This window comes from Hyla sarda, chromosome 1 (genome assembly GCF_029499605.1).
Source record: "Hyla sarda isolate aHylSar1 chromosome 1, aHylSar1.hap1, whole genome shotgun sequence".
In the NCBI taxonomy this organism is placed as follows: Eukaryota; Metazoa; Chordata; class Amphibia; order Anura; family Hylidae; genus Hyla; species Hyla sarda.
Window position 1 is genome coordinate 15,752,175 of NC_079189.1, and position 26,866 is coordinate 15,779,040.

At 44.5% G+C, this 26,866-nt stretch overlaps 1 protein-coding gene across 2 annotated transcripts in view; it reads right to left on the reverse strand.

Annotated features, from left to right (window-relative positions):
* Positions 1 to 26,866, reverse strand: part of LOC130313981 (homeobox protein EMX1) — a 104,278-nt gene that overhangs the window by 12,428 nt on the left and 64,984 nt on the right. For both annotated transcript variants that reach the window (XM_056552717.1, XM_056552716.1), the window contains exon 2: positions 5,743 to 5,927. In XM_056552717.1, coding sequence (XP_056408692.1) covers positions 5,743 to 5,927 — 185 coding nt within the window. The remainder of the gene's footprint in view (positions 1 to 5,742; positions 5,928 to 26,866) is intronic.

Sequence of the window (26,866 nt, forward strand, 5' to 3'; positions counted from 1 at the left end):
AACATTCCACTACGACCATCCTTATTTGTGTGTAATTTTAGGCCATTCCACCCCCATGGCTAGATTACTGATTGATTCCAATAGAGATAGACAGGGATATTCCTAATTATAAGAAAACTTTTCCCAGAAATATGGCCAATTAGATTGGTGGAGGTCCAACTCCTGGGACCACGCCAATCAGCTCATTGAAGGGACCATACTAGAATGGGATGAAACTGCTCTAAACTGTAATACCAGGTACAATGAAGAGGGTGTGTCGCACACCGGACTGCCACGGACCTCTTTAATACCTCATAAATACTATATTTATTTATAATATATTTTATTTTTTTAGGGCCCAAACTAATCCCCCTGGGGCTGAATCACAGAAAATTTCAATATTATCTCAAATTAAAACTTGACATTTAATTACTTTCGTATAAAATGAAACAGTGGTGAAAACCATAAAAAAGACAAAGCGAGTGCAAGACAATACCAGGGCCACAATATATAAGGTGGAGTAAAGAGGTCAAGCATATAAGGCCTATAAACTGAAGCCTCACCTGACTGCCAAGGCATATACATCAATTTCTGCAACATGAAACATAATTCTTACAAATTGCCCCACAAGTCCCTACGCATTTCCCCTCTAACTAAAAAAAAAAAATGTGGGGTTCATCAGGGGACCAATAAGAAGGAAAAACTTAGTATCAAAAAGATATGGATACAATCTTGATATCAACTGCCAACTAAATAGATGGCTGGTCCAATAAGGACAGCTCACTCAGGTCCAATGATCGGGAAATGATGCAGAGAGAAGGATTAGAGATGAGAGTGTCTCCTTACTGAGTGCCAACCCTCTGGGGTTGGGTGTTTGGTAGCCCAGTAGCTGGTTGTCAGCTTAGTAGCCTAATAGTGTTTTAGCTTGGTAGGTTAGTACTCTGGAAGTCTTTTAATCAAGTAGCCTGGTAGTCTTTTAGTTTTATAGTTTTCTTAGCTTTGTAGCCCCGTAGCCTTGCAGTCTTGTAGCCTAGTAGTTTTTTGTTTTTTTAGTTTGGTAGGTAAGTAGACTTGTAGTCTTGTAGCTTAGTAGCCTTGTTGTCTTTTAGCATATAAGCTAGTACTCTGGTGTTTTTAGTTTGGTAGCCCAGAAATGTAGTATTTTTTTTTTAGTTTGGTAGGTTAGTAGACTTGCAGTCTTTTAGTTTGGTAGCCCAGTAGCCTGATTGTCCATTAGCTTAGTAGCCTAACAGTCTTTTAGCTTGGTAGATTAGTAGCCTAGGAGTCATTTAGTCAGGTAGCCAAGAAGCTTAGTAGTCCAGTAGCCATATAGCCTTCTAGCTTGATATCTTAGTAGCCTGCTGCCTGACAGTCTTTTGGCTTGGCAGGTTGGTAGCCTGGAGGTATTTTAGTCAGATAGCCCTGTAGTCTTTTAGCTTGGTAGCTTAGTAGCCTGGTAATTATTATTTTTTGGGCTTGGTAGGCTGGCAACCTAGTAGTCTTTAACATGGTAGGCTAGTAGCCTGGTGGTTCTTAGCTTTGTTGCTCAGTAGCTTGCTTTTGGCTTGGTAGCACAGTAGTAGTAGTAGTATCTAATAGGTTAGTAGCTCAGTAGCCTGGTAGTTAGGTAGCCTAGAAGTCTTTTAGCTAGTGCCTAGTAGTCTTTCACCTTGGTAATCTAGTACCCTGGTGGTTCTTAGCTTTATAGCCCAGTACTATCAAGTAGTCAAGTAATCTTTTAGCTTTGTAGCCCAGTAGCCTGGTAATCTTTTAGCTTTGTAGCCCAGTAGCCTGGTAATCTATTAGCTTTATAGCCCAGTAGCCTGGTAATCTTTTAGCTTTGTAGCCCAGTAGCCTGGTAATCTTTTAGCTTTGTAGCCTAGTAGCCTGGTAATCTTTTAGCTTTGTAGCCCAGTAGCCTGGTAATCTTTTAGCTTTGTAGCCTAGTAGCCTGGTAATCTTTTAGCTTTGTAGCCCAGTAGCCTGGTAATCTTTTAGCTTTGTAGCCCAGTAGCCTGGTAATCTTTTAGCTTTGTAGCCCAGTAGCCTGGTAATCTTTTAGCTTTATAGCCCAGTAGCCTGGTAATCTTTTAGCTTTGTAGCCCAGTAGCCTTGTAATCTTTTAGCTTTGTAGCCTAGTAGCCTGGTAATCTTTTAGCTTTGTAGCCTAGTAGCCTGGTAATCTTTTAGCTTTGTAGCCTAGTAGCCTGGTAATCTTTTAGCTTTGTAGCCTAGTAGCCTGGTAATCTTTTAGCTTTGTAGCCCAGTAGCCTGGTAATCTTTTAGCTTTATAGCCCAGTAGCCTGGTAATCTTTTAGCTTTGTAGCCCAGTAGCCTGGTAATCTTTTAGCTTTTTAGCCTAGTAGCCTGGTAATCTTTTAGCTTTGTAGCCCAGTAGCCTGGTAATCTTTTAGCTTTGTAGCCCAGTAGCCTGGTAATCTTTTAGCTTTGTAGCCCAGTAGCCTGGCAATCTTTTAGCTTTGTAGCCCAGTAGCCTGGTAATCTTTTAGCTTTGTAGCCCAGTAGCCTGGTAATATTTTAGCTTTGTAGCCCGGTAGCCTGGTAATCTTTTAGCTTTGTAGCCCAGTAGCCTGGTAATCTTTTAGCTTTGTAGCCTTTTAGCCTGGTAATCTTTTAGCTTTGTAGCCCAGTAGCCTGGTAATCTTTTAGCTTTGTAGCCCAGTAGCCTGGTAATCTTTTAGCTTTGTAGCCCAGTAGCCTGGTAATCTTTTAGCTTTGTAGCCCAGTAGCCTGGTAATCTTTTAGCTTTGTAGCCTTTTAACCTGGTAATCTTTTAGCTTTGTAGCCCAGTAGCCTGGTAATCTTTTAGCTTTGTAGCCCAGTAGTCTGGTAATCTTTTAGCTTTGTAGCCCGGTAGCCTGATAATCTTTTAGCTTTGTAGCCCGGTAGCCTGGTAATCTTTTAGCTTTGTAGCCCAGTAGCCTGGTAATCTTTTAGCTTTGTAGCCCAGTAGCCTGGTAATATTTTAGCTTTGTAGCCCAGTAGCCTGGTAATCTTTTAGCTTTGTAGCCCAGTAGCTTGGTAATCTTTTAGCTTTGTAGCCCAGTAGCCTGGTAATCTTTTAGCTTTGTAGCCCAGTAGCCTGACAGTCAGGTAGCATTGTAGTCTCTTATTGTGGTATTCTAGGTGAATAATCTTCTACCTTGGGCGTTCTTATTCTGTCGAAAAATTCTAATTTATACAGACGTCGTCCCTGGAAGGCACAGATCCCGTAAAATCTCACTGCTGATTCATTTACATATCCATTAATGCCTCCACCAATGACAGGCCACCTCCTACCAGGAACGTTCTCACCCCTCCCATCTGTATGCAAATGCTTCTTTTGCGCTCTAACTGGCGGACAAAACAATGTCTTTTTTTTTGTTTGTTATATATTCCTGGCATGAGAAAGCTGCATGGAAAACACTGCGAGGTGGAGGAGAGAAGAAATATTTATAGGTGCCTGACAGCATATGGTGGAATTATCGACACATATATTACTTGTAGGTGGTGAACCGCGCTCAGTGGGTTTGATTTGCATACACTGTGAGCTACAGGTCTGCGAGAACGCGGAGAGCGCCAATGCAAATTATCGTAAGCTTCCTATCAACACGGAATACATTGAGATAAACGCTCCCCTTCTGCCGCGTTCACGCGTACGCGATCCGATGCAGCTTTGTCGCTGCGTCCGCTCCTTTAGTTGCATTGATCCTGTGAACTGCACCATTGGGCAACTAGCACTACCCATAGGGGTTTTTGGGCACCCAACCTGTTCACATGGGACAAGACAATATATATAGCAGTGGTGCCCTCCTCAAGGAGAAACATTGTAGACCCTATAAATCTCCAAACTGTGGACCACCTGATGTTGAAAAACTACAACTCCCAGCATGCACGCACAGCCAACGGCTGTGCGTGCATGCTGGGATTTGCAGTTTTGCAACACCAGGAGGTCCACAGTTTGGAGATTTATATTATCTACAATGTTTCTCCTTGAGGAGATCACCAAAAGGAGACTTCTAGACCATTCACGTTTCAATGGAGAATTTTGGGAAATTATTGAGATCATTAAAGGGGTACTCCGGTGGAGAACATTTTTTTTTTTTTTTTTTTTTTTTAAATCAACTGGTGCAAGAAAGTTAAACAGATTTGTAAATGACTTCTATTAAAAAATCTTTATCCTTCCAGTACTTCTTAGCAGCTGTATGCTACAGAGGAAATTCTTTTCCTTTTGAATTTCTTTTTTTGTCTTGTCCACAGTGCTCTCTACTGACACCTCTGTCCATATCAGGAACTGTCCAGAGCAGCATAGGTTTGCTATGGGGATTTTCTCCTGCTCTGGACAGTTCCTGATACGGGCATCAGGTGTCAGCAGAGAGCACTGTGGACAAGATAAAGAAGAAATTCAAAAAGAAAAGAATTTCCTCTGTAGCATACAGCTGCTAAAAAGTACTGGAAGGGTAAAGATTTTTTTTTAATAGAAGTCATTTACAAATCTGTTTAACTTTCTGGCACCAGTTGATTAAAAAAAAATGTTTTCCACCGGAGTACCCCTTTAAGAAAAAAAAAACAAAAACAAAACTTGACCGTAATGTCACGATGACATAATCATCTTTAATTGTTGGGCTGATGCAATAAGCCTCAATGTGATGTCATAGCTCATGCCAACTGATGAGATCATCGAGACTTGCCTAAAACTCCCAGTTTTGAGGTCATGCCGGATGATGTCACAATTCACAACAAATCATTTCTATGATGTCATTGTTTTTAGAAATCCTTAGACTTTATTTTTTTTTTCTTTCAAAGCTCCAGAAGGGACTAGTGGGGCAAAGTTTCTTCTTGAGGAGAGTACGAAAAGGACTGGAGGAGACTTATAGACCATTCATACTTAAAGGGGTATTTCAGGAAAAAACTTTTTTTTTTTATATATCAACTGGCTCCAGAAAGTTAAACAGATTTGTAAATGACTTCTATTAAAAAATCTTAATCCTTCCAATAATTATCAGCTGCTGAAGTTGAGTTGTTTTCTGTCTGGCAACAGTGCTCTCTGCTGACATCTCTGCTTGTCTCGGGAACTGCACGGAGTAGAAGAGGTTTGCTGTGGGGATTTGCTTCTAAACTGGGCGGTTCCTGAGACACATGTCATCAGAGAGCGCTTAGACAGAAAAGAACAACTCAACTTCAGCAGCTCATAAGGAGATCTATACGTTAAAGGGGTACTCCGGCCATAAGACATCTTATCCCCTATCCAAAGGATAGGGGAAAAGATGTATGACCGTTGGGGACCCCCGCAATCTTGCATTCGGCACCCACCTCTTTGAGCTGCACGCCGCGTGCCAGCTCACAAACTGCCGGGTGCCGACCACGGGGCCGGAGTAACGTGACGTCATGACTCCGTCCCGTGTGGCGTCAAACCCCCCCCCCCCCGCTATGCAAGTCTATGGGAGGGGGCGTGACGTCCGTCACGCCCCCTCCCATAGACTTGCATAGCGGGGGCGGGTGACGTGACACGGGGGCGGAGTCGTGACATCACAATACTCCGGCCCCGTGGTCGGCACCCGGCAGTTTGTGAGCTGGCAGCGCGGCGTGCAGCTCGAAGAGGTGGATGCCGAATGCAAGATTGCAGGATTTCCCAGCGGCGGGACCCTCCGCGGTCAGACATCTTATCCCCTATCCTTCGGATAGGGGATAAGATGTCTTACGGCCGGAGTACCCCTTTAAGAGTGGACTTTAGGACCATACACGTAGACATAAGACAACTACCTGGGTTTCTGATAAACTGAGGCTGCTTGCCAACTGTTTCCTCTCTGCCCCCACCACGTAATGGTTCTTCTCGAAGGCCCTCTCCAGCCGGAGCAACTGCGAAGGAGAGAACGCTGTTCGGATACGCTTGGGCTTCCTGGCGAAGGGTCCATGAAGGAGTAAACTCTCTTGAGAGACATCGCTGCCTGGAAGATGAAGAGAAAAGAGGAAAATGAGAAGATGGAGAAAGACCCATAATAATGATGGTCAAAGCTCATAGGGAAGATGTTGTGGTCTTCAGAAGACATTGAGATCATCGAATAAACTTGACGTGATGACATCATCGGCATTCCCTGTTGGGATGATGCGATAAGCCTGCTTGTGATGTCATAGCTCATTCAAATTAATGATGTCAACAGTTGCCTTAAAGGGTTACTCTGCTGGAAAATTTATCTGTATATAGACTCACCTACTATATCACTGCATTCCTGTTTGCTTAGTTAAAAGGGTACTCCTGTGGAAAACTTTTTTTTATTTTTTATCAACTGGTGCCAGAAAGTTAAACAGATTTGTAAATTACTTCTATTTAAAAATCTTAATCCTTCCAGAACTTATCAGCTGCTGTATACTACACAGGAAGTTCTTTTCTTTTTCAATTTCCTTTCAGTCTGACCACAGTGCTCTCTGCTGACACCTCTGTCCATGCCAGGAACTGTCCAGAGCAGGAGAGGTTTGCTATGGGGATTTGCTCATGCTCTGGACAGTTCCTGACATGGACAGAGGTGTCAGCAGAGAGCACTGTGGTCAGACTGAAAAGAAATTCAAAAAGAAAAGAACTTCCTCTGTAGTATACAGCAGCTGATAAGTACTGGAAGGATTAAGATTTTTAAATAGAAGTAATTTACAAATCTGTTTAACTTTCTGGCACCAGTTGATTTAATTTAAAAAAAAAATCAGGTGTCAGCAGAGAGCACTGTGGACAAGACAAAAAAGAAATTCAAAAAGAAAAGAATTTACTATGTAACATACAGCTGCTAAAAAGTACCGGAAGGGTAAAGATTTTTTAATAGAAGTCATTAAAAAATTTCTGGCACCAGTTGATTTAAAAAAAAAAATGTTTTCCACCTGGAGTACCCCTTTAAGGTTTCAAAACCAATTCATCTTAAAAAGAAAGTTCTGTATGGACACAAATAAAACGGTAAAAACGAAACTCCACTGAGGAGATGTTATGGCTTCACTAGACCTAAATGATGAACACTTTTATATACCCATTCTCAGAGACCACAGAAGGTTCTTCAGAATTGCTGGTGTCAGCCATGATGGCTGGGCTTGGACTACGGGGACTAAGCTATTGGACCATTGACTGCTAGTGGCCAACTCAAAGAATCTTCTCAGAGTTCTGGATTGTGAACCAGGAGAAGTCGGATCTCGTCCATTACAAGAACTTCTTGGAATTAGTGATCGATTCCCAGGAAATGAGGTTGTACCTATCTCCTCAGAGGAAAGCTCGGATTCCATCAGGATTCCAGTTCACTCCTCGTCGAGTCTCTCTTACTAGGCCTTCTGTCCTCTGCCACAGGAGCAGTACCTCGGGCACTCTGGTATCTGGGACCCCTACAGCTAAAGGATCAGAAATTGTGGACCCGAATCTCATTACATCGAGACTCTCTACACCCTCTATCCCTAAGCGCCAGTAGGTCCCTCGGTTGGTGGAACAATTTGAGACGGTATGGAGATGGAGGAACCAGAATGGTCAATTCTAACCACAGAGGCCTCGGGGTCAGGCTCGGGGACTCTTGTGGTCCCATGAAGAGAGTTAAAGGGGTACTCCACTCCTAGACATCTTATTCCCTATCTAAAGGATAGGGGATAAGATGTCTGATCGCTGGGGACCCCCGCAATCTCGGCTATGGCACCCCAGGCATCCGGTGCACGGAGCAATCTTCGCTCCGTGCCGGATGACTGGCGATGAAGGGCGGAGGCTTCACGCCCCGCTCGTGACGTCACAGCCACGCCCCCTCAATGCAAGTCTATGGGAGGGGGCGAGACGGCCGTCACGCCCCCTCCCATGGACTTGCATTGAGGGCGCATGGCCGTGATGTCAAGAGCGGGGCGTGACCGTGATGTCATGAGCCTCCGGCACTGCAACTGACGCTCTAAACGAACGCCGGGTGCAGCAGGGAGATCAGACATCTTATCCCCTATCCTTTGGATAGGGGATAAGATGTCTAGGGGCGGAGTACCCCTTTAACAGCCGTCAAGAGCTTTCAGGCAAAGCAGTGAAGATAGGGACAGACAACTTGGCCTGCGTTCGGTCAGTAAGCCTACTTTCATAAGTAAGAAGGATAATGCGATGGGCAGAAAGCAAGGTAACAAGGTAATCCGCTGTCCATAGGAAGGGAGTACTCATCATTTCATCCTGGTCCAAGAGGTCCTGGTTTTCCAAGCTCATGCGGAATTGTGGTGAGGGAGGCAGATGGTATTAACCCTTAGCGTTCACGATGCCAGGGCGTGGTTATCCTCTACACCACCCGAGGTATGGCCGCTAATTCCTGGGCCAGACGCGGGGTAAGTAATCACTCTGATGCAAGGTTACGGAACAACGGCAGCTTTACTGAGGCAGACAGATGTTAAAGTCTTTACAGCTCAGTTCAGGCACAAGGAGATGCCCAGTGGACTTTATGGAGCCTTTAAGCTCGCTGAGACTTGTAGTGGACTGAATATTGCAACCCATGCGGACTTGAGTAATTGACACTTGCCTATGTTGACTAGACTTCTCCCCTGTATTTGTGCCTACTAGGCTTTGACTTTCACCTGTAGGGGCTACTGGTGGTGCCTGCGTGACTAGGCCTTGGTCTCCCAAGGAAGGTGCAAGTGAACGGGTGACTTGTTGGTGTTCCATTGACCACCAACAAGTCACCTGTCCACTTGCACCTTCCTTGGTAACAGAGGTCTTAACAACAATATTTAAAGGCACAAGTACCTCAAAAGAGTAACCAGCATATAGCATAAGACATTATTAACACTTTAGAGTCTGTAGGAGGGATGTGGACCCAGGGGAACACTGAAAGGGAATCCACCACACAGGACGGACAGGTGTACAGGAGTGACAACTCCTGTACTGGGTCACTACAGAATAGTAAGGGGACTTACTGGAGGACCCCCCCCCCCCCCCCCCAAAAAAAAAAAAAAAGCTTAAATCTCTACAGACCATTTCACCAGGGCTATGTACACATCTTGGCTGTATAGAAGCTTCAATACTGACCAGGAGAAGGTCCCTCACAATGGTGGCGATGCTTGCTAGATCTCCATCATTGTGCTGCTGTTGGAGGGTAGGGTAGCATAAAATGTATTCTTGTTTCCATTAGTCCAATAGCAGCACAACACTCCCTCTGTATTATATTTTTCTATACTTCTAGCTGGAAGCGGGAACTTCTTTTGTGTTACCATTAAAAGTCCCAATGTCCAACATATGGGCAGGGGGAGAAACACTCCATAATTGTGCTGCTGTTGGGACTAAGGGACTAACTAGGGGTTAATATGACTGATAGGAAGTAACTTTATGTGTCAGACACTGCAGGCAGAAGGGGAAGACAGATAGGCTTCTGGCTACATATGTGCTTTATACTACAGTATTTATCTTCTGTTTCATTATTCATTCCTCAACCATATCTTCAAGATACAAATACTTAAATATTTGAAGATATTTTACTCCACGTTCCTCCTGCTCTACATTTATATTACACCCACTGAAGACCTGTGCCAGATCACTACTAACGTCATCTAGAAGAACTGAGACTTACAAAGTATTAAGACTGTAATACAGAACACGCTGGTATAACCTGGGTATATACTGTATATATAATTATATATGCACAGCTGGTATAAGTTATATATCTCCTGTATATAGTGATATGGACCATGCTGGTATAACCTGGGTATATACTGTATATATAATTATATATGTACAGCTGGTATAAGTTATATATCTCCTGTATATAGTGATATGGACCATGCTGGTATAACCTGGGTATATACTGTATATAATACATATGCACAGCTGGTATAAGTTATATATCTCCTGTATATAGTGATATGGACCATGCTGGTATAACCTGGGTATATACTGTATATAATATATATGCACAGCTGGTATAAGTTATATATCTCCTGTATGTAGTGATATGGACCATGCTGGTATAACCTGGGTATATACTGTATATTATATATGCACAGCTGGTATAAGTTATATATCTCCTGTATATAGTGATATGGACCATGCTTGTATAACCTGGTATCTGGGATATCATTGTAGGTTTGCGGCTCTATTTAGTAGATGATTCATGTGTCTCCTCCGCTGGGATCTGACATAATCTTCTTCTATTTTTAGTGCCTAATACTGAGCGCCGTCTATCACTTTTGCGCGGTGTGGTGACCGGCTCTGCTCTGTATGGGAATAGTCGTAGGTCAGGGTCTATGTCGGGCTCTCCTGTATTATATCATTCTGGGCTCTCTGGCATTAGTCCATGAATACTGAGGTATCAGGATACAGTAGGTGTCTATGGGTTGGTTGTTGTGTCTGGTAGACGTGCAGAATAATTACACCAATTTTTTGAACTATTACAACAGTGTCATTTCACATCCAACACAATCATTACAAGGGGGATCCTCATAGGGGGATTTATAGAAGTGAGAACCAAATTCATAGTCATTAATAAGGTTACAACTTATGCTAGCGATTTCTATTCTGGGAAATGTCATCTTTATAGCAGAATAGTGAGTACAGCTCTGGAGTATAATACAGGATATAACTCAGGATCAGTACAGGATAAGTAATGTAATGTATGTACACAGTGACCTCACCAGCAGAATAGTGAGTACAGCTCTGGAGTATAATACAGGATATAACTCAGGATCAGTACAGCAGGGCTCTGCTCTGGGTAACCAGCACACCTATTTCACTTTCTCCTTGGTTTTGCTCTAAGGGAATTGTGTTTGTTTTTGTGGACTTTGTTCACGTGTTGGTTCTAATTAGTGCACTTCATCATTATTATTGTTGCACGTTGCTGGCCTATTAATTGAATTTCTGCTTGCACCTTTTGCATCGCACCTTATGTATTATTGTTGACATTCGGTAACGCAGTATTAACTTTATTTGTTTGCCCTGGAGCCCCTGATGAACCCATTAACTTGGGGGAAACGCGTTGGGCGGGCTTCACATTTGTTCTAGTTTAGGGGCTGACCAAGGGATAGACCGGGGCAGGGGTCGTCCTTTCAAGGACGAGTGCCCCGACAGCTCCCTGAGCGAGCAGGGCTAGTGGGCACAACATCTCCCCTGGCAGGGTACACTAGGGTCCGAGTCCCACCCCACCTGGTCTCCACATTTTCCCGGTCACCCCACTTGTTATCTCTACTCAGGCCACTGAACTTTTTGACTCCAACTATCATCGCTAGTTGTGGCCTCTGGGCCTCCTTGATCTATTTCCTTGTTGTCTGTATGTCAGTGGGGATTCTGTTGTTTTATTAGCACGATTAAACGTTATGTTTTATATGTCCTTACCCCTTCTGTGAACCGATATTGTTAGCAGGGTATTGATTTTGCTTCATCTGTGAAGTACAGGATCAGTACAGGATAAGTAATGTAATGTATGTACACAGTGACCTCACCAGCAGAATAGTGAGTGCAGCTCTGGACTATAATACCGGATATAACTCAGGATCAGTTCAGGATAAGTAATGTAATGTATGGACACTGTGACCTCACCAGCAGATTAGTGAGTACAGCTCTGGAGTATAATACAGGATATAACTCAGGATCAGTACAGGATAAGTAATGTAATGTATGTACACAGTGACTGCACCAGCAGAATAGTGAGTACAGCTCTGGAGTATAATACAGGATATAACTCACGATCAGTACAGGATAAGTAATGTAATGTATGTACACAGTGATCTCACCAGCAGAATAGTGAGTACAGCTCTGGAGTATAATACAGACTATAACTCAGGATCAGTACAGGATAAGTAATGTAATGTATGTACACAGTGACCTCACCAGCAGATTAGTGAGTGCAGCTCTGGAGTATAATACAGGATTTAATTCAGGATCAGTACAGGATAAGTAATGTAATGTATGTACACAGTGACCTCACCAGCAGAATAGTGAGTACAGCTCTGGAGTATAATACAGGATATAATTCAGGATCAGTACAGGATAAGTAATGTAATGTATGTACACAGTGACCTCACCAGCAGAATAGTGAGTACAGCTCTGGAGTATAATACAGGATATAATTCAGGATCAGTACAGGATAAGTAATGTAATGTATGTACACAGTGACCTCACCAGCAGAATAGTGAGTACAGCTCTGGAGTCTGGCCACTAGAGGGAGCATCTTCCTGTTTGAGCTTCCTGTGAGCGTTTGGTGTGCTCGACCTTGAGAGTTATCCACCTCTCTCCCAGGGGCGACCTTCCTTTCCCCAGAGGGGGGGTTCGTTTCCTGGTATGAGCGAGGAGCGGAGAACCCCAACACCTGCCCCCCGAAGTAGGTCCGCGGGGGGCAGGGGGAGCCAGCGACCAGTTGCAGAGGGACCAGCATCAGGAACTGCACCAGAGGTCTCTGGGTTAAGGCGCTCTGCCAGGAGATGCAGCGATGTATCTCCAGCACCTCCTGAGCCCATGGAGACGAAGAGTAGCCGCAAGGCTGCTCCAACAAAAGGTACTACAGGTACTATGGACTGTGATACTCCTCCTGGAGCAAAGCCAAATGCCCATGGAGGTGTGGAGGAGGATTGGGCAATGCCCAGGGCCCAGGAGCCTGGAACCACCTATGGATCCCGTGTTGCAGAGATACTTCAGGGATATAAAGAAGCAAGGAGCAGCTTGTATAGGCTCCAGGAGGAGGTACAGGAGGCAAAAGCCTTAATGGAAACTGCGTCAAAACACCAGAAGGCTGAGCTGTCAGCAAGGATTAAACAGCTTAAAACCAGCATCAGCAATCTAAAGAAAAGGAAAACTTTTATTTTGGAGAACAGCGGGCCATTTAAAGAAAAGCTTCAGAATGAAGATCGCTTTGCAGAAAAGGAGAGGGAGAAGCAAAGAAAGCTGAGGGGGCTTCAGCCACGGGTGGAGGAGGAAGGAGACGTTGCGGAGGCCGATAATGTTGAGCCAAATCCACCCGGGGGTCTGCAACATCTCACCCCATACAGTGGGCTCCCTGCAGGGCAAGTGGCAATGTCATCTGGCTGCGGCCCTGGTGGTTCGGGGGATGAGAGTAGCACCAGTCACCAGGGAGGGGCGCTGATGGCCCAGATCCAGCTCCTGGAGTCCCCAGGTCGCCTCCAGGACTTCACGTTTGGACATGAGTTACCAGAGGAGGCACCTGGGGGAAGGAAAAAGAAGAAGTCAAAGAAGACCAAGCTCCAGGAGCAGGTAACATTTGTATATACCCCCCTCCCTGAGCCCCCCGGACTGGCCGCAGGGTCAGCTCACTGTGTGAACCCCATTTCTCAGCCCAGCCTGAGTTCTGCTGTGGACTCAGTGCAGGAGAGTATGGAGTCTAGTGTGGCGGTGAGCTCCATAGCTGTTTGCAGTAACAGTGGTGGAGCAGACAGTGTATCGGCTGTGAGGTCGGACAGTGATATTTGCCCAGCGATGGGCAGTAAGGGCTCTGGCACATTGGGTTGCTCCCTAACGGGAGGGGGGGGCGATTTTGTGCCAGAGTCGGCTGCGGGAGCTCCGGTGGCTCTGAGCGTTGGCACTGCTGTTCCTTTGGAGCAGCGGTGTCGTCGTGGAGGAGCTGCCGGGGCTAAGATGTCTTTGCCTCCCAGAAAGACTGGACTTAAACCCCTATTTTGTATTGGCGCCGCTGATCCAGATCAGCGGCGCCCAGGAGCAGGAAACTCCAGTACTGATGAGGCGGAGGGTACCAATAAAAACAGGGCTGGGGCCGCTAATAAGCAGGCTAGGCAGGCTTCCCGGTCCTTGTATAAGGGACCGGTGACCTGTCCTGTGGTGGTGGCTCCAGCTCTGGTACCCAGTGATGCTGATGGTACAAAATCTGCACCAGAACACACCGGTCCAGCCAGTATGAGTGAGAAAGTTAATGTAAAAGTGAATGAAGGAGTGAATGTATCTGTTAATAATTTGTCTGGGGCTTTGAATGGTGGTTTGGGCTGTAGCACGGGTGGAGGTATGGGGGGCACATCAGCTAAAACATGTGACAATGGTTTGGGTATGGATTATGTGGAGGAGGGTGGTGAAGGGGCGCAGATTAGTGGTGGGGATGTAGGGCCTGGTCCAGTTGCACCCCCAGTGGTGGCAGCACCGGTACGCAGCTACGCAAATGTCACCGCTGGGGGGAGGGGGGCACCTTCCTCGTCCTCTGGCTCTGGGGAGAGCAGTTTGCAGCAGCGTCTCCTGGGGGCCTTAAGGAGAGGGGAGAGATCGATCAATGTAGAGGGTAGGGAGGTTGATCTATCCTTCTGGATAGAGAGACATGGTCTTTCAGCCTTCCGAGAGGAAAGAGGGGGGGATAATGTGTGGTCCCTCCCTACAGCCGGGCCAGGTGGTCTCCGTAGGAATGTGGTCCGGCTGAGATGGAGAGGCAGTGATACATGTCCTCCAAGATCTAAAGTTGTTGAGCTTCTGCTGAAGTTGGGCTTTAAGGCAGCTGACATCTACGCCTTAATACATCCTTATGGTACCCCTGAGTTTGATATCAGCTTTGTTCGGCCGGAGGGGCTTGAGCTCTTCTGGTCGAATTATGAGCTGATAAAGAACGAACCCGGCTGGCGAGACTTTGCCATTCAGGCGGTGTCTCGCCAAAATAATGTCAAGAAAGTGACCGTTTTAACCCGTAACAAATCACTCTCTTGTATTGACATCATGACGTGGCTAGGTCGGTATGGAGAGGTGGTGGAGGTCCCAAAAAAGAACAGGGATGAATATGGCATCTGGTCAGGGGCCTGGACGTTTATGGTCAAACTGAGGCGTTCAGGAAACACAGTTACCCATATACCATCTGCGACCTTCCTCGGAAGAGATCGTATCCAGATCTTCTACCAGGGTCAGCCGAAGCTCTGTCACAGATGTGGTGACCCCACGCATTTTAGTGCCAATTGCACTGTGCAGAAGTGCACTCTGTGTGGGGAAATAGGTCATCTCGCTGCATCTTGTGCGGAGATTAGGTGTCACCTGTGTGGTGACTTAGGTCACCCATTCAGTCGCTGCCCTCGTTCCTTTGTCAACGCGGTTGTTGCCCCGGTGGGAGTAAGCCTTGAGGTGGATTCTGCTGTGGCGATGGCCGTCGGGGATGAAGGGGTGCAGGGGACAGGGAAGAAAAGTAAGCAGAAGACGCCTGCCCAACTGAGGCGTCTCAAGAAGCGCCAAAGGGATAGGGAGATTCAGGACTCACAGGAGCATCAACAAACTGGGGTGACTCCTGATCCTGTCCCTGCGGCCAGTCTTACTGCTGAGGCCCTGGGGGATAGTGAACTGGATGAGGAGATTGGGAGGATCCACAAAGAGGGGGATCCCGTCTCCTCACTGTCCTCCCATGGTGAGAGCGCGGATGAGGACAGTGGGGGATGGGCAGAAACAAAGCGGGGTACTCGGAGGAATAAAAAAAGAGGAGATGTAATATCTTCTCCCACCCGCCAGATGCCAAAGGAAGGCACAACTGATCTCCCTCTGATTGGTCTCTCCAACCGGTTCCGAGCCCTCCGCGACATTTCCTCTTCGGAGGGGGAGGAGGCGGGGGGTGAGGTTCCGGATGTTGCGGGGGGGCTCACAGGAGACGCTGAGTCCTCTCTCCCTGGGGAATCTTTGTCTTCAGGGGGGGAGACTGGCCCAGAGTCAGGGGACGAGGAAAATGTATATAATGGGAAAATGGACACATCCATCTCACTAAAAAGGGGTAAACCATCATCTGATGAGGAGGGTGGTGGGGTGGATGGGAAGGATGGTGGGAAAAAGAAAGCTGTCTAACTCAATCACCCTCGATGGCGGCACCCTCTCCGTTGACTCTGGCATCTATTAATGTTGCCAGCATTAAGTCAGATACAGCTCGATTTGCGGCCTATGATTTTTTTGCCCACATTAATGCTGATATTTTATTTTTGCAGGAGACCAGGCTAACAGATATGTCATCTATCTACAAGGCTAAAAGAGAGTGGAGGAATGGGCCCTCCTACTGGTCTCTTGGGGCCGAGCCGTATAGCGGAGTGGCGGTCCTTTTTACTTCAGCGGTAGAATGCCGACGGGTTATCGAGTTAGAAATGGGGAGGTGCCTGATCTTAGATGTCCTCATGAAGGGACAAGAACTTTGCCTTATTAACATCTACGGCCCACAGTCTAAGTGGGACCGGAAGTGTCTCTTTATGAGGATCAAGCCCTATCTTTTTACAAGTCGGCAGGTGGTCTTTGGAGGGGACTTCAATGCTGTCACGAGGCCCCAAGATAGGGGAGGTTCCAGAGAGAAGCTGACTTATGATAGCGTCGCCCTTAATAGCATAGCAAGTGAGGCTCGCCTGGTGGATGTCCACATCCGGTACACCCCAGGCCACGCGGGATTCACCTATCATAGGGGTAGTTGTAGGTCTAGGATAGACAGGTTTTATTTGAAGGAGGAAGCCGTCTCTTCAGCAGTATCTGTTGTTGAGGTGGAGTTCTCCGATCACTGTTTAATTTTGTTTTCTCTGAATGTCACAGAGACCCCCCGGATGGGCAGAGGCTATTGGAAGCTGAATTCGTCTCTCTTGGAAGAAGCGGAGATAAGACAGTCCTTTGAGGATTTTCTTCAGAGCCAGGTACCATTGCTGGGCCTTTGTAGCAGTAAGTCAGAGTGGTGGGAGATCTTCAAGAAAAGGGTTGCGAGATTCTTCCGCCAGCTCTCGGGCCTCAGAAGCCTAAACAAGTACCGTTTGTACCAGGGCCTGAGGAAGAAACTTGAGAACCTTGTCTCGACTGGAGGTAGCCGAGAGGATATCTCCAGAGTGAAGTCCTTGCTGATGAAGTGCCAGTACGACAGACACGCATCTTTGGTTTTTGAGAGGGATTACGGGAAGTACCGCTCGCCCGACCCTTACAGAAACTGCAAGATGTCAGTGAATAGTAAAATAGTCTCAGGACTGATTGATAGTACGGGATCCTTGAAAAGGTCCAGATCAGGGATCCTGGAGGTCGTCAGATCCTTCTACTCGCACCTCTTGGGAAGGAAGGATCTAGATCGAGATAAGGTATCAGCTTTCTTGGCTGAAACCGTCCCTGAACCAGGAGTAGACTCCTCTCTTGACGTTTTGACAGAGATGATCCGGGAAGAGGAAGTCAGGATGGCGATTGATGGGCTTGCCCTCAAGAAGTCACCCGGTCCGGATGGCTTAACATCTGAGTTCTACAAGACCTTTAAGGACACTTTGGTTCCCCTCTTGACTGCGGTTTTTAATGAGTGTCTATCCTCGGGCACTCTGCCAAAGACAATGAGGAGGTCAGCGCTGATCATCTTGTCAAAGGGTAAAGACCCGTCCCACATTGAGAATTGGCGTCCCATAGCTCTTCTCAATGCGGACAGAAAGATTCTGGCAAAAGTGCTGTTTAACCGGCTGGTGGAGTTTGCACCCCGGCTCCTTTCGGGGGCTCAGCATTGCTCTGTTCCGGGCCGCAGTACATTTAGTGCTGTGCTCGGTGTCCGGGAGGCTGTGGAGCAGGGTAGGGCTGGCCACTGGAAGGGGTACTTGCTGTCCTTGGATCAGGCAAAAGCGTTTGATCGGGTTAACCATGAGTACCTCTGGTCTGTTCTTCTGAGATATGGCCTGCCGGGGGGGTTTGTTGATTGGCTTAAGACCTTGTATGCAGGGGCAGAGAGTTTCCCGCTTGTGAATGGTTGGATTGGTCGCTCCTTTGAGGTTGGGTCTGGTGTCCGTCAGGGTTGTCCTTTAAGCCCTTTGCTGTACGTGTTTGCAATTGATCCTTTCCTTAGGAGGATTGATTGTGGACCGTTGGCGGGGGTGAGAATGGACCTGGCGGTGCCGGATTCGGCTCTGAGGGCGGTAGCATATGCTGATGATGTCACTGTGTTTGTCTCCTCACAAGAGGAGGTCAGATGGGTGATGTCAGAGGTGGACCGCTACTCGGAGGCATCCGGGTCCAAGATCAACCAGGATAAGTGTGAGAGTCTCTGGCTGGGAGGGGGAGATCCTAGTTTTGATCTCCCGGACGCCCTTCCAGAGCCCCAGGAATCTTCAAAAGTTCTCGGCATTGAATTTGGCCAAGGGGATTACCCCAAACAAAACTGGGACAGCAGGCTTAAGATTGCCGCTCAGAAGGTGGATCAGTGGAAGGGTTGGTCTTTGACCCTCCGGGAAAGGGTTAACCTGATCAAAACATTCCTGCTCCCTTTGTTGATATATCTGGGCAGTGTATGTATGTTGCCAGAACCTCTCTGGACCCGGGTCTACAGTGTGTTCTTCCAGATTTTATGGGGGAATAGACTGAACCTAGTGAAGAGGGAGGTTACTTACCGTACAAGGAGACTAGGGGGGTTGTGTATGGTCAACCCTGTGGTGTTCCTAGTGAATACCTTTCTTAAGACCAATATAGCAAACCTCTGGTCAGAGAGGGCTCCTCCGTGGGTATCCTCCTGTAGGGGATGGTTTCGGCCTTTCTTCCAGGAATGGGAGACAGGAGGGCAAGTGAAGGATCTTCGCACACCACACGGGCATCTCCCGGCTTACGCTACCCCGGTTCTGAAGGTTATTCGTCGGTGGGGTCTGGGGATGGGGGAGATTAGGACTCTGTCGAGGAAATTCCTTGACAAGAGGGTCCTGTCTTCTCATTTCCAGAGGCCATTGGCGCTCAAGGACTGCCCAAGTCGGGATCTGGAGGTGGGTTTAGAGCTTTTGAATTCTATCAGGATCCCCTTGAAGTTTTGGGACTTGACTTGGCGCTGCTTCCATGGGAAACTGTGTGTGAGGGACAATCTGAAGTGCAGGAGCTCTGATGACCGGGGATGTCCCCGCGAAGAGTGTGGAAGCATGCTGGAAAGCATGGAGCATTTTCTGCTTCATTGTCCCTTTAACACAGAGGTTTACACCAGGGTGGGCGCTTCCATTGGTTGGCCTCGGCTGGCCAGTCTCTCCTATGCGGAATGGGCCTATGGGGCATTCAGAAACCTTGGAGGCTGGGACCAGTGCACTTTATTCCTAGTCAGCTCAGTGGTCAGGTACTACACGTGGAACGCACGGTGTTTAGTGTCGACGCAGCGTAAAATCCTCCCTGTGGATGTGGTGGTTAGGAACATTCTCGGTGACCTGGTGAAGGTGCGTTCTCTGGAGTACGAGAGGCTGGGTGCTGGCAGGGCCTCTCGTCAATGGAGGGGCTCTGCCTTTAAAGTGCCTTAGCCTGTTGTCTCCCCCTGGTGGTGGGCTGATGCTGGCACATTAGTCTTTTTGTTTTGAGCAGTTGGTTTATGGTAATATAGGGCTTGCAGGCGCTGAACTTGAGCTTTAGGGGTTTGTTGTTTGGCTTATATTGTTATATGTATTTGTTATTGTATTTATTGTTGTAGTCTATTTGTATACTTATGTATTGTATATATTGTTAGTCTGTGTATATTTTATGTAATGTATATATTGTATATATTGTGTGATGCCACCTGGGGTTTGGGTTTAGTTTAGGTTGGGTGGTGGGTTAAAAAGGGGGGAGGGGGTTTGTATGGGACTTTTATATATACAGAAAATCCTGGACTGGTTCATGGACGTCTGGTAACATGTACTGGGGGCATGGGATGCGGGACCAGCTCAGGGCCAAAAAAAAAAAAAAAAAAGTGGTGTTATTTTGTTTGTGTTGGTTTTTATTATTTTGTATATATTATTATTGTTGTTGTTGTTATTCTTTTTGGTATATTACTGGTATTGGGTTTTTGGTATTGCAACTGGGCCAGGAAATTCACATTTAGTATTAGTGTATATAGTTTATTAGTATGGTATGGGTATAATGGGTATTATAGGAATATGTCTTTTGTAAATATTGTATATATTTGTTTGTGTGCAGGAATGAGTGTGGGGTGGACCGGTGTTGTATTTTATGCTATGGTGATGGTTTTATGATCGTTATATTGATTATGTTCTGTCGGATATGATATGTTTATGTTTTGTGATTTTTTTATTGTTATGTTTGAAATTTTTATAAAAGATCTACAGGATATAACTCAGGATCAGTACAGGATAAGTAATGTAATGTATGTACACAGTGACCCCACCAGCAGAATAGTGAGTACAGCTCTGGAGTATAATACAGGATATAACTCAGGATCAGTACAGGATAAGTAATGTAATGTATGTACACAGTGACCTCCCCAGCAGATTAGTGAGTGCAGCTCTGGAGTATAATACAGGATATAACTCAGGATCAGTACAGGATAAGTAATGTAATGTATGTACACAGTGATCTCACCAGCAGATTAGTGAGTGCAGCTCTGGAGTATAATACAGGATATAACTCAGGATCAGTACAAGATATAAAAAAAAAACCCTGTAAAAAGATTGTTTTACCTTTAAATACAAATATACACAGTAGCTTTGAAGTCCATGCAGTTACACCTTTACATTTTTAAACTACATCTAGCGCTGAAAATGTACCAAATAGCAGGGGGTCACCATAAAATGATACACCCTGCTGATAAAGACACAGTAGTTACTATTAAACTGCACAATGGTGCAAACTTGAGATAAATATACCGTAATTACAAATATACTGTACACTAAAGAAACAGACATTATATAATCATGTATAGTGGTAATGTACTGTATGATGTTGCATGCGGTGATAAAGATATCAGTGATAATTACGCTCTTTAGTCATTCACACTAGTGATATGGACACAATGTAATGATGCTAATTTGTCAAAATTGTACCGTATAATGATGCACACGGGAAATAAAGACAGTAGTAATAGATATGTTCTAGAGGGGCTCACAATAGACACAATATACTATACTTCTAGACTACACTATACCTATGGTGCACACCACTGATACAAACTACTGTATAAATTACTGTAGAACTATGCATAAAACTCTACAATGGTGCCCAGTAGTGATACAAACACTATTTTCACTATTTATTGACAATGAAACACTTGTACGGTATTACTTGTGAAATACACACTGTAAACAATACCTGTGATACATGCACTATTATTGTTCATAGTCGTGAATAATTCACTGGATAATACACTATACAAGTAAAAGTGGTGCACACTGTTAGTACAGACACAATTATTGTGGATAAAAGTGATCAATGAACAGTATAATGCTACACAGTGATGATACATATATTGTGTAATGGTACACTTTGTTGTTACAGACACTATAACTGAGCATGGTAGTGATTAGTGTACCGTATAATGGTGCATATCCATAATACAGACACTATAACTGAGCATGGTAGTGATTAGTGTACCGTATAATGGTGCATATCCATAATACAGACACTATAACTGAGCATGGTAGTGATTAGTGTACCGTATAATGGTGCATATCCATAATACAGACACCCTAGAATTGAGCATAGTAATAATCACTCTAAAGTAGTGCACACTAGTGACTAATGTACTGTTTAATAATGCACATTAGCGACATCTACTCTATAATAGATTGTGGTGTAGTATATAATAGTGCATTAGTGGCACATACTGTATACTACCAATTGAAGTTGCACTCACTGTACTGTATAAAGGTGCACATTTGTGATATTGTATATTTATGCACAATTGTGACCAAGGTACTCTATAATGGGGCATATTGACGACACATACTCTCTGAGTGTAGTATATAATTGTGCATTAGTGCACACATACCGTGTAAGAGTGGCATACACCAGCAATACAGAGAGTGTACAATTGTGCACAGTGATGAATATTGTACTATACTGTACTGAAGTAACACATGCCATACATAAATCCTGCATATTCATGGTACAGACCCTCTATAATAGTGCATAGTGGTGATCCATGTACTGAATAAGGATGGACACAGTTTGTACAGACATTATAATTGTGCACAGTGATAATATCCTGTATAATGGTGCACAATGCCTATAAAGACATTATAATTGTGCACAGTGATACTATCCTGTATAATGGTGCACACTGCCTATGAAGACATTATAATTGTGCACAGTTGTGATAACATCCCATGTAATGGTGCACATTGTATGTACAAACAATATAATTGTACACAGTGGTGATAATATCCTATATAATGGTGCCCACTGTTTGTACAGACAATATAAGTGTACACAGTGGTGATAACATCCTATATAATGGTGCCCACTGTTTGTACAGACAATATAATTGTGCACAGTGGTGATAACATTCTATATAGTGGTGCCCACTGTTTGTACAGACAATATAAGTGTACACAGTGGTGATAACATCCTATATAATGGTGCCCACTGTTTGTACAGACAATATATTTGTACACAGTGGTGATAATATCCTATATAATGGTGCCCACTGTTTGTACAGACAATATAATTATGTATAGTGGTGATAATATTCTATATAATGGTGCCCACTGTTTGTACAGACAATATAATTGTACACAGTGGTGATAATATTCTATATAATGGTGCCCACTGTTTGTACACACAATAGAATCATGCACAGTGGTGATAATATCCTATATAATGGTGCCCACTGTCTGTACAGACAATATAATTGTGCACAGTGGTGATAACATTCTATATAATGGTGCCCACTGTCTGTACAGACAATATAATTGTGCACAGTGGTGATAACATCCTATATAATGGTGCCCACTGTTTGTACAGACACTATAATTGTGCACAGTGGTGATAATACCCTGTATAATGGTGCCCACTGTCTGTATAGACATTATAATTGTGCACAGTGGTGATAACATCCTGTATAATGGTGCCCACTGTCTGTACAGACACTATAATTGTGCACAGTGGTGATAATACCCTGTATAATGGTGCCCACTGTCTGTATAGACATTATAATTGTGCACAGTGGTGATAACATCCTGTATAATAATGCAAATTGTTTGTAAAGAGATTATTATTGTGCACAGTGGTGATAACATCCTATATAATGGTGCCCACTGTCTGTACAGACAATATAATTGTGCACAGTGGTGATAACATCCTATATAATGGTGCCCACTGTCTGTACAGACAATATAATTGTGCACAGTGGTGATAACATCCTGTATAATGGTGCCCACTGTCTGTACAGACAATATAATTGTGCACGGTGGTGATAACATCCTATATAATGGTGCCCACTGTCTGTACAGACAATATAATTGTGCACAGTGGTGATAACATCCTGTATAATGGTGCCCACTGTCTGTACAGACACTTTAATTGTGCACAGTGGTGATAACATTCTATATAATGGTGCCCACTGTCTGTACAGACAATATAATTGTGCACAGTGGTGATAACATCCTATATAATGGTGCCCACTGTTTGTACAGACACTATAATTGTGCACAGTGGTGATAATACCCTGTATAATGGTGCCCACTGTCTGTATAGACATTATCATTGTGCACAGTGGTGATAACATCCTATATAATGGTGCCCACTGTCTGTATAGACATTATAATTGTGCACAGTGGTGATAACATCCTGTATAATAATGCAAACTGTTTGTAAAGAGATTATTATTGTGCACAGTGGTGATAACATCCTATATAATGGTGCCCACTGTCTGTACAGACAGCATAATTGTGCACAGTGGTGATAACATCCTATATAATGGTGCACACTGTCTGTACAGACAATATAATTGTGCACAGTGGTGATAACATCCTATATAATGGTGCCCACTGTCTGTACAGACAATATAAATGTGCACAGTGGTGATAACATCCTATATAATGGTTCCCACTGTCTGTACAGACAATATCATTGTGCACAGTGGTGATAATGGTGCACACTGTCTGTACAGATAATATAATTGTGCACAGTGGTGATAATGGTGCACACTGTCTGTACAGACACTTTAATTGTGCACAGTGGTGATAGTGGTGCCCACTGTCTGTACAGACAATATAATTGTGCACAGTGGTGATAATACCTGTATAATGGTGCCCACTGTTTGTACAGACAATATAATTGTGCACGGTGGTGATAACATCCTATATAATGGTGCCCACTGTTTGTACAGACACTATAATTGTGCACAGTGGGGATAACATTCTATATAATGGTGCCCACTGTCTGTACAGACAATATAATTGTGCACAGTGGGGATAACATTCTATATAATGGTGCCCACTTTTTGTTCAGACAATATAATTGTGCACAGTGGTGATAACATCCTATATAATGGTGCACAGTCTGTACAGACATTATAATTGTGCACAATGGTGATAACATCCTATATAATGGTGCCCACTGTCTGTACAGACAATATAATTGTGCACAGTGGTGATAACATCCTGTATAATGGTGCCCACTGTCTGTACAGATATTATAATTGTGCACAGTGGCGATAATGGTGCGCACTGTCTGTACAGACAATATAATTCTGCACAGTGATGATAACATCCTATATAATGGTGCCCACTGTCTGTACAGACAATATAATTGTGCACAGTGATGATAACATCCTATATAATGGTGCCCACTGTCTGTACAGACAATATAATTGTGCACAGTGATGATAACATCCTATATAATGGTGCCCACTGTCTGTACAGACAATATAATTGTGCACAGTGGTGATAACATCCTGTATAATGGTGCCCACTGTCTGTACAGACAATATAATTGTGCACAGTGGTGATAACATCCTGTATAATGCTGCGCACTGTCTGTACAGACAATATAATTGTGCACAGTGATGATAACATCCTATATAATGGTGCCCACTGTCTGTACAGACAATATAATTGTGCACAGTTGTGATAACTAACAACCAAAAGGACCTATGGATGGAGGGTAGAATTCCAACTATTATTTACAATTCATCGCTAACTATTACCCTAAATTTCCCATCCAATAATAAAATATAACTTTTATTGAGCCATGATTAAAATCCAATTCACAAGTGCTCAAGTAATAATGATTGCCTGCAACTGCATGCTAGTAACCTATGTAAGAGAACTGTGGCTGCAGTCCACAATTCTCATGTGAATTAAAGTTAAAATCAATCACACATTGCCTGTCCGCCCAACGTTTCGCCACAAGCTGTGGCTTTCTCAAGGGCTTAGAGGCACAAAAATAAATAAATAAATAAAAATTTAAAAAAATGGTGCACACTGTCTGTACAGACAATATAGTTGTGCACAGTGGTGATAATGATGCACACTGTCTCTACAGACATTATTATTGTGCACAGTGGTGATAATGGTGCACACTGTCTGTACAGATAATATAATTGTGCACAGTGGTGATAATGGTGCTCACTAGTTATACAGACAATATAATTGTTCACAGTGGTGATAATGGTGCACACTGTCTGTACAGACAATATAATTGTGCACAGTGGTGATAATGGTGACCACTGTCTGTACAGATAATATAATTATGCACAGTGGTGATAATGGTGCATACTGTCTGTACAGACATTATAATTGTGCACAGTGGTGATAATGGTGACCACTGTCTGTACAGACATTATAATTGTGCACAGTGGTGATAATGGTGCACACTGTCTGTACAGACATTATAATTGTGCACAGTGGTGATAATGGTGCACACTGTCTGTACAGACATTATAATTGTGCACAGTGGTGATATGGTACACACTGTCGTCTGTACAGACATTATAATTGTGCACAGTGGTGATAATGGTGCACACTGTCTGTACATACATTATAATTGAGCACAGTGGTGATAATGGTGCACACTGTCTGTACAGACATTATAATTGTGCACAGTGGTGATAATGGTGCACACTGTCTGTACATACATTATAATTGTGCACAGTGGTGATAATGGTGCCCACTGTCTGTACAGACAATATAATTGTGCACAGTGGTGATAATGGTGCACACTGTCTGTACAGACATTATAATTGTGCACAGTGGTGATAATGGTGCACACTGTCTGTACAGACATTATAATTGTGCACAGTGGTGATAATGGTGCACACTGTCTGTACAGACATTATAATTGTGCACAGTGGTGATAATGGTGCACACTGTCTGTACATACATTATAATTGTGCACAGTGGTGATAATGGTGCACACTGTCTGTACAGACATTATAATTGTGCACAGTGGTGATAATGGTGCACACTGTCGTCTGTACAGACATTATAATTGTGCACAGTGGTGATAATGGTGCACACTGTCTGTACAGACATTATAATTGTGCACAGTGGTGATAATGGTGCACACTAGTTGTACAGACATTCTAATTGTGCACAGTGGTGATAATAGTGCTCACTAGTTGTACAGACAATATAATTGTGCACAGTGGTGATAATAGTGCACACTAGTTGTACCATATTGCCGCACAGAAGTGAAGGAGACGCGTCTTGCGGATTTGTGCGATAAAGAAGCGGAATAATATGGAATAATAATGGAATAATAAGCAGTTACCGGGACCGATAATGATGTGCGGGTCATGTATGATACACAACCAGCTCCACCATTAACCGTGTGAGTGCTGGAGCCCCAGACAGTCCTCAGCACATTAACTATCTGAGTGCTGGAGCCCCAGACAATCCTCAGCACATTAACTATCTGAGTGCTGGAGCCCCAGACAATCCTCAGCACATTAACCATCTTAGTGCTGGAGCCCCAGACAGTCCTCAGCACATTAACTATCTGAGTGCTGGAGCCCCAGACAATCCTCAGCACATTAACCATCTTAGTGCTGGAGCCCCAGACAGTCCTCAGCTCATTAACTATCTGAGTGCTGGAGCCCCAGACAATCCTCAGCACATTAACCATCTTAGTGCTGGAGCCCCAGACAGTCCTCAGCTCATTAACTAGCTGAGTGCTGGAGCCCCAGACAATCCTCAGCACATTAACCATCTTAGTGCTGGAGCCCCAGACAGTCCTCAGCTCATTAACTATCTGAGTGCTGGAGCCCCAACCAGTCCTCAGCACATTAACTATCTGAGTGCTGGAGCCCCAGACAGTCCTCAGCACATTAACCAT